General features: G+C 39.3%; 1 protein-coding gene across 3 annotated transcripts in view; it reads right to left on the bottom strand.

Annotated features, from left to right (window-relative positions):
- The window catches only part of RWDD1 (RWD domain containing 1), a 12,365-nt gene extending 4,415 nt beyond the window's left edge, over positions 1-7,950 (bottom strand). The window contains exons 1-4 of one of the 3 annotated variants that reach the window (XM_006756892.2): positions 7,847-7,950; positions 3,355-3,420; positions 2,328-2,458; positions 563-706 (exon numbers count right to left, since the gene is read on the bottom strand). In XM_006756892.2, the coding sequence (XP_006756955.1) occupies positions 563-688 (126 nt within the window). In that variant the 5' untranslated portion in view covers positions 689-706; positions 2,328-2,458; positions 3,355-3,420; positions 7,847-7,950. Of the gene's footprint in view, positions 1-562; positions 707-2,327; positions 2,459-3,354; positions 3,421-3,967; positions 4,005-7,826 lie in introns of those variants that run through there. The other 2 variants (XM_015559530.1, XM_015559529.1) reach the window with 2 other exon arrangements.
- Between the last annotated feature and the right edge of the window lie 1,018 nt (positions 7,951-8,968).

Genomic DNA, 8,968 nt, shown 5'->3' with positions numbered 1-8,968 from the left:
CACGAATTTCGTGCACCGGGCCCCTAGTTGTGTTATAAATGCCTACAGTATTCAGTACAGCGACATGCTGTATAGGTTTGTAGCCTAGGAGCAATAGGCTATACCTTATGGCCTAGATGTGTAGTAGGCTATACCATCTAGGTTCGTATAAGTGTACTCTATGATATTCACACAATGATGAAATGCCTAACAATGCATTTCTCAAAACATATTCATGTTAAGCATTGCATGAATGTATTTAAATCACTCTGATGGGGGTATTATTAATTCTAAACTCTATACCATAAGTGAAGTAATTTATATTTCTTGATCTTACCTGCATGACCTTTACTAAACTTTACTGATTATTGTTACTTGTGTTATGACACCAACAAAATGAGGAACTCCTAAGATTTTATTTATATAGCTTTACTAAAATTTATTTTCATTTATTTTTGTGAGTTCCAAAAAAATTACTTAAATTTCCAAAAACAAAAACAGATAAAAACAACAACAACAAAAAACAGAAGGGAGGGAGGGCAGATTTAGAGAATAGTGAAAAAAACGACGGCTTTTAATATACCTTTTCGGCTTCTTCTGCTTCTTTTTCTTTTTGTTTTTTTTCTTCTTCTCTTCTAGTTTTTATTTGATCCACTATTTCATTTAATTTTTCTTGGACAGCTGTTACCAAAGTAAAGATCATCACCATACCAAGGTTTTCTTCTGCCTATGTAACAAAACAAACAAACAAACAAAAAAGCAACAACAAAAAAAGGGGTCGTAGTGAGAAGCATACTTCTCAAATTAAAAAAACCCATTAGAGTGTTTCAGCATAATAACTAAATTCCGTGCATTCATAATATGATTACTAATTCAGTTATATATCAGTTCAGACACTTGAATAAATGATTATTTAAGAACTGAACATATATAAACAATATCTTAAATTTTAAAGTAATTTACTATATCCAACCTAAACCAGACATTTCAGTAAATTGTTTAATAATCATACATGTAGGTAGAATGCAGAAGACCTTTCCTATAGTAGCTAGTAGCATCAGCTCTTAAGTATATTTTCATTATTTTAGTTCCTTTTGGACATTTTAAGAGCTGCGACAATGAAGTGAACTTTAAGGCCAGAACAATTTACTAACATAATATAATAATAATAATAAAGATTGTAGGTAGTTCTGTGATTTATCTTTATCTACCTTTTTCTTTTGATTTGAAATGGTTCAAAACCAAATATAAAAGCATCTCTGACTCATGGAAGGACTACAATGCAAAAGCTACTTTGAAGTTGGTCATTTGAAGGCCCTGACTGGGAATCGAACCATGACCTCCTGGTTCATAGGTCAACGCTCAACCACTGAGCCACGCTTGCTGGGAGCTCCAGATATTTTTAAAGTATCAACCTTAAGAAGATCAATACTCTTGGAAATATACAAGTCACATTTAAGATGGAGACATGTTTTCTGTTGATTCTTAGAGCAAAAAAACAAAACTAGGACTTCTGATTTTAAGATGGTAAAGATTGTGCTTATCCTCCCTACTCCCTACTCTGAAGAACACATGGAAACTCTCTACCCAAGCAAGAGACAGTTTTGAATGCTGTGGGTGGCCCATCCCACCACAGAATTAGCCAAATAAAAATTTTCCAATACCCACTTTCCTTCTTCATAATCTCCCCTCTTAGAGGAGTCACAAACCATTGTTGCTATTTATAAGCGTAGGGATAAGGAGACATAAGAAAAAAATCAATCACTATTCTTCTTCCCAGATTGTAGGCAACTGGCTTGCAACAGGTCAGAGGGGTTGAAAATTTCAATTCTTTTCAGTTGGAATTTTTAATTGCACATGGAACTGGATATTCTGAGAATCTAATTGAAGTTGTGCTTTTACCTGTCAGACTTTTTATATGTAAAAGTCATGGGGCTGACTGAGTTCAAAACAGGGGTACAGGAACAGCTTAAGTCTAAAGACAGAGTGGGAAATAAACAAATATATATACATACTAGGAGCCCAACACACGATTCGAAATCGCGCAGCACTGCCCACCCTCTGGTCCGGCCCTTGAAGCAGCCACTGCTGCTGCTGATCAGGCCCTCCCCCAGCGCAGGCACATGGACGCCCCTGCTGCCCCGCCCCCGACACTGCGGGAGCAACCTCCTCCTGTCTGGTCCACCCGTTAGGGCATCCTGGTTAATTAGCATATTTCATTATTTTATATATAATGAATTCTGCTTTTTCAATGTAATAATTATACATGTTTAATAGAATTTTTTGACTCTTGCAATTGATGTATAATACTTAAGGCCAAAAAAAATAATACCATTACAAAACCTTACCTGTAATGCTAATAATTTTAAGATGCTCGTGACATCATTATCTTCTAGATTTTCCTGGGAGAATATTTCATAAAGGGGGGCTTCATCTGGGTATTTCTCACTGTATGTAAACTTGAGGGTAGTCTGGACAGCTAAAAACACCAGAAAACAGTTTGCTATGAATACCTTAAAGTGTAAAGTATAGAGAAGTCAACATCTTTGTTGAATCAGTAATTAATTTACGTGTCAATAAAAAGCACGAAAGATTTTCCAGCAAAGAAAAACAAGGTTAAAGAAAAACAAGTTACACCATTTTTAAAACCCTCAAGATGAACAAAAGGTACAACATACAACACAGAATAATTAGTGTAGTAGGCTCATTTAGGCCTCTACTGAAGCCAGTTCCCAGTGCAGAGACCTGGCGGTAGCCCTGGGGCCTATATTTCTGTCTGCACAACACCAGCAGGGGATTGCTATGGGCTGTTAGATGATATGTTTTGAAGTAGACAGTGTGAGAGGCTGTGTGAGAAACCTTTCACGTAACTCATCTATACACATATATTTAAATAACAGTAGAATACCCATCCTAAAGAGAGAGATAAAACCACGCAGATAGGTGTTTATCTTGACTAATTTATAGCAGCAAAAATCCAGTAAACAATCTAAATGTCCAAAGATAAAAAAGTCATGGAAAAATAATAGTCACTGAACAAAATACCACACAACCACTGGAATACATACACATGCCAAGTCTTGTTTTTGCCAAAAAATATCTTACTTTTTCTCCATCTGATGTATCGTTAATGTTTCTGTTTTGCTTTTAAAAACAGCTTACTGGTATTGTGTCAGAATGTATTTTATTGATTTTCTATTTCTCCAGAAGTCATGTTTACATAGTATACCAACTGGAAATGCACAACACTTACACTAGATTCTTAACAGCATCCCACACCTCTGCACCTGCAAGGCCCAGCACAGAATGGCTCTGGAATGAGTAAAATTCCTGAGAGGCTTAGAAAAACCACAAGTATTTTTTTATTAGACTTACTTTCATCATTTTCTCCAGCCTCGGATGTCACAGTAATTGTGAAACTAGGAGGGTTTTCTGATAATACTGCAAGAAAATATACATAGAGGTTAAGTTATTAAGATGCTTTCCTCATTAGCCAAATATCACTACCCAGTCAGGGAAAGTGATTCCATTTCCGCAAATACAGATTAAATAGAACACACAAATGATAAAACACATCAGTCAATTTTCCATTTAAATCTCTGGTTGTCTTTAATTTGGAAAGAAATACCTATAGTAGACACCTTCCTGGAGTTTTATCAAATCAATTAAAATAATTAAGTAATATACCTTCAATTCAAAATCTCCAGCTATATATGGAAAATTATATTCTAAAAAATTCCCAAATGGAATAACAAAAAGTTTGATGTTTTTTATTAGAAACTAGCCACTGATAAATATTCAGTATTATCACTAATTTTTACACTAATATATTCTGAAATACAATTCAGAATCTTCTTGACAAATAGTAAATATTCATTTGTTAGAGCTGGTGTCTTCTAGGTAATCTCTCCCACAGCATCTCTAGAACCAAACAAAGAAAACTTGCATTCAGAACCATGACAAGAATAAACAAGGAAAGTCAAGCCACCCAGGGCAGCTGCTGAGTCCATGAGGAAAGCCCCGCCTCCCTCCAGGCCTGGGAAGCACTGGCCCCTGACTGGGTGGAATCGGGTCAGCAGCCTCTCTCTGAAACGGAGAGCATGGGATCTCCGCAGAGTCACTGTGGGAACCACTCAGCTTTCCCTACCCCGGAACTCCTGACTTTCATCAATATTCGCTAACAATAAACATTTCAAGACATACGCCTTCAGTTTAACTGAAGTTTAAAAGTACTTGAAACAACGATGAACATCTCCGATTACTTGAGAGGTGTTTGTCGGAAAGATAAAAGACTCACTGGACTCCTATTTTAATGGGCCTCAGGCAGGCCAGCCCATGATGAAAAAGTCCCTGAACAGAAATTATAAGAAAGCTTTTATGATTGGCTCTACCTTTTTTAAAAAAATAAATGTGTAAAATATATTTGATATATTTCATTCCTATTTCTTTTCATGACCAACTTTAGTATTTACATGTCATGAAATGTAAACATTAAAACTACAGAAATAAAGGTTCAACCCAATGACATTACAACTTACTACCATTTTCTAGAACTTCATGAGGTGGTAAGTCAGGAATCACTTATAGCCAATAACAACAGCTAACATTTATTGAGCATTACTTTGTGCCTGTACTGTGCTATGCACTTACATAAAGACCTGTTAATTCTCACACCAAAACCATGATTTTATACTGTTACTGTATTTCACCAAACTTAAAAGGCTATCAAGTATAAGATACATGCTACTTTATATACCACTAAGAAAAAAAGCTGCAATTAAACTATGATATGTGATAGATTTTGTAAGACAAATTCATATTGCAGAGATGTTAAAATGTAAAAATGTCTTAGAATCAATTAACTATTGTATCATACCAGTTTTATACATGTGAAAACTGAGATAAAAACTTTTTACTAATTTTCCCAAGGTTATACAGGTAGTAACTGGCAGAACTTAATAACTGTATAGAGTTTCATTTAAAAAGAAAATTTTTTTTCCAGCTGAGAAATACCAGTGAAATCATTTGAGCTAGGCTATGAATTAAGGCAGAGTGGTAAGTAGAGATGGAGAAAAAGATGTAGATTAACACAGCAGCAAGGGTATAATGGTAGAAAAGCTTAAGGAACAATAGGGAATAAGAAACTATCCCATTTGATGGAAATATGTGTGAGTGAGGTGAATGAGGAACACTAGTTGAAAGTACAGTTGAAAGTTTAGTTGTGGCCAGTGATAGGTTTTTGTTTTTTGTTATTTAGAAGCAGTGATATGGTCAGAATTGTATTTCTAAACACAGAAAATAAATCTAGCAACAGTGCATAAAGTGAAAGGAAAGAAAGGAGATCAGAGGCAGGATGAACTCAATAGCTAATGAAATTGTCCCAGCAAAGATAATGAGGTTCTGAAGGAGGTTGGCACCAATGGGAATAGCAAGGAACATGGTGATGAATGACATTTTGAATATGCAGGCAGAGGATGGTGGAGCCATGAACAAAAACAAGAAATGCAAAGGAAAAATCAAATGTGATACATTTGAAGGACACAGAGTAGCTTCAGTTGGAGGAATTGAGTATGCAATCAGAAATGAGCAAATGGAGCTAGAGGTAGGTTTGAATTTAATTTGGGATCATTCACGAAGAGGTGATAGCTAAAGCTATAAGACTAGAGAGAAAATGGAGAGTAAAATAAGGACCAAAGCCAGCTTTGTTAGGAACCCTACATTTGGGGGGCGAAATGTAAGAGGAGGAAAAAGTGCCAGAAATGAAAAGAAAAGCAGCAGCCAGGAGAGGTAAAAACACTTCAAGAAAAGACTATTTTATTTGTGAACCACCCCAGCTATCAAGATCCAGGTCTGACACGGCAGTGTCTACAACGTGCACCTCCAATGTGTCTACGATGCATATGTGCCTGTGCAGCGAGGTGGGAGGAAATGGGCAATGAACCCTTGGCCTGTAAGATCATGCCTAAGTTCCTACCAAGGCCCTTTGTGATCTGGCCCCTGCTTACTTGTCAGGTCTCATTTCCATACCTCCCACTTCTCCCTTTATATTCTAGCAATACCAAGCCACTTGCCCATTGACACAGACTCATCCTTCTACTCATGCTGTGGTCCTGAAGCATCCATCTTATATAAAAACTACTGTTTGAAATTTTTATATATATATTTTTATTGATTTTTTACAGAGAGGAAGGGAGAGGGATAGAGTCAGAAACATCGATGAGAGAGAAACATCGACCAGCTGCCTCCTGCACACCTCTTCCTGGGGATGTGGCTGCAACCAAGGTACATGCCCCTGACCTGAATCGAACCTGGGACCCTTTAGTCCGCAGGCCGGCGCTCTATCCACTGAGCCAAACCAGTTAGGGTGAGATATCAGTCTTAAGTTCATTGGATGGTGATAGTTATCCCATTTCAGAGAGGCCATTAAACCTGCCCCAAAGTTATCAGTGCTGGCACCAGGTCAAGCCTTTGGTCGAGGTCTTAAAGCCCCAGCACATAGGGGCTCTTTAAGAACTTGCAAAGGGGACCGGAAAACCCCATATTTGGGAGACAAAGAAGGTAAAAAGGTATAAATACAGGAAACTTCCTGTGTGACTTCGCCTAGAATTCTAGAGACATTTTTCTCTGGGCCTGCGTAATAATAAATATAACTCCATCTCTCTAAACGTTGCTTGGTTCTTCTCTGGTTTTCTGTAACAGTCCTTCCCCACATTTCGTTCATATAACTCCTCATCACCCCTCAGTTTTCCAAAACAACTCAGACCCTCATCTCTCCCAATGCTCCAGCTGCACCCTATACATACCTCCATGAAAGAGCCATCACACTGTGCTGCATATTACTTATCCAATGTCTTTTCCCAATAGACTGGGCTTCTAACAATCACAATTGTAAATACTTGGTAAGTGACGATATGGGTGGTAGCAAGAACATCTCTAACTGCCTGACCTTTGGAGCCAGACAGATGAGGGAGGCAACATGAACACGAAAGAAGTTGATAAACAATTAATCCATAAGAGATCATGACGAAAGGCATGTTCAGTGAAAGTGCGGGGATGAAAGAACTAGAGGGCTACAAAGTTTATAGACAGAAAGAGGAATCTCAGAGGCCAGATTTTTGAAGATAGATTGATTTCCATTTCGTCAGCAGTTGATGAAAACGGAAATCAAAACTATTCGCTGATAAGGACAAGGAATTATAAAGCTATATTAGAAGAATCAGAAACTAATATGGTACATTTCCAGTGAAGAGTGTCTTATAGTTAACAGTTATAAAGTATTTCCATTATTCTTCATTAAACAGATATGGAAACTGAGGACTGGAGAGGTTATATGATTTTTCTAAGGCAGTGGTTCTCAACCTTGGCTGCACATTAGAATCACCTGGGAATCTTTTTAAAACAGAAATTCTGTTTCTTTGTTATGGGGTGGGGCCACAACATTAGTAACAAAGAAACAGAATTTCCGGAGGATGAGGCCCAGAAATCAGGATTTTAAAAAGATTCCCAGGTGATTCTAATGTGCAGTCAAGGTTGAGAAGCACTGGTCTAGCACAATACAAAAGAATCACCAAGGCTGTTGCAGGGTTAAAATGTATCACTTTTATAACTGCTTATATGCACAGTATTTAATGAGGGATACCTTATGTCCAAAGAAATGAGAAGAATAGCACATCTTATGCCTTCTGAACTCTGCCTACACAGTGTCCGTGTCTGTGACATTTCCAATGTAACCAGAATGGCTACTTGTCACAATTAAGAGTATATCCAACAACTGACCCTATATTCCAATTTATTTAGACACTGACACATAAGCAAGGAGAGAGAAGGAAGCCAGACTCCATACACACCCAGTTAACGACACTCTCACCCCATGAACATCCTCACAGCACAGCTGAGCTGCTGGTGAGAGAGAACATGAACGGGGCGGGAGCTACCCGGGGTAGCTGAGAGACATCTGCCTGTTGGCAAACAGAACATTTGCTACCATTGCAAGCAGCGGTCCAAGGCAGAGCTGAGGAAACTACACGACACGATGGAAGGGAGAGGGGCTGGGGCCTGTTGAGTTGAAATAACGAACCTTACACACTGAATTCTGACGGTCAGTGACAGACGACACCCAGAGGAAGGCATGGGGAACAGAAGTCCCACAAATCCGGGTGCGACTCGCTCTGACTGCTTTTATTTGATCACTTCTCAAAAAAACCCCAAAACTGTGTAACGTGGGAGAAGCCACAGACACGGCTGTCCTGATGCATTTTAAGAATCATCTGGCTCTGGCCTGTTTGGCTCAGTGGATAGAGCCTCGGCCTGGGGACTGAAAGGTAACGGGTTCGATTCCGGCCAAGGGCACATGCCGGGGTTGCAGGCTTGATCCCCAGTAGGGGGCTGCGGAAAGCAGCCAATCAATGATTCTCTCTCATCATTGATGTTTCTATCTCTTCCTCCCTCTCTCTTAAGTCATTAAATATATTAAAAAAAAAAAAAAGAATCGTCTGGAGCACAGCTTAATACACAAGTGTCTTCCTTGACGTCATGCACTTCTCAACATGTTACATTAGCTCAGTGGTTCTCAACCTTCTGGCCCTTTAAATACAGTTCCTCATGTTGTGACCCAACCATAAATTTTCGTTGCTACTTCATAACTGTAATGTTGCTGCTGTTATGAATCGTCATGTAAATATCTGATATGCAGGACGGTCTTAGGCGACCCCTGTGAAAGGGTCGTTCGACCGCCAAAGGGGTCGCGACCCACAGGTTGAGAACTTCTGCTTAGCTCAACCTGCTACGTAATGCTCCCCCCCATCCCAGCCGGAGCCTGACCCCACATCCCACCTGTCTGAAGGTGAAGGTGCGGGAAAGGAGTTCCAGACCCAGCTAAGTCTTGGGACCAGACCTGCCGCCAGCTCGCTGGCCGACCCAGAGCACGCCGCCCCCGTTCCCGAGCCCCCGCCGCCCCGCCGACTGCACGCAGCCCGGGCTGGAGGGAGGC

Source organism: Myotis davidii, unplaced genomic scaffold, assembly GCF_000327345.1.
Source record: "Myotis davidii unplaced genomic scaffold, ASM32734v1 scaffold1534, whole genome shotgun sequence".
Classification (NCBI taxonomy): Eukaryota; Metazoa; Chordata; class Mammalia; order Chiroptera; family Vespertilionidae; genus Myotis; species Myotis davidii.
This window is presented reverse-complemented; position numbering and strand designations above follow the sequence as displayed.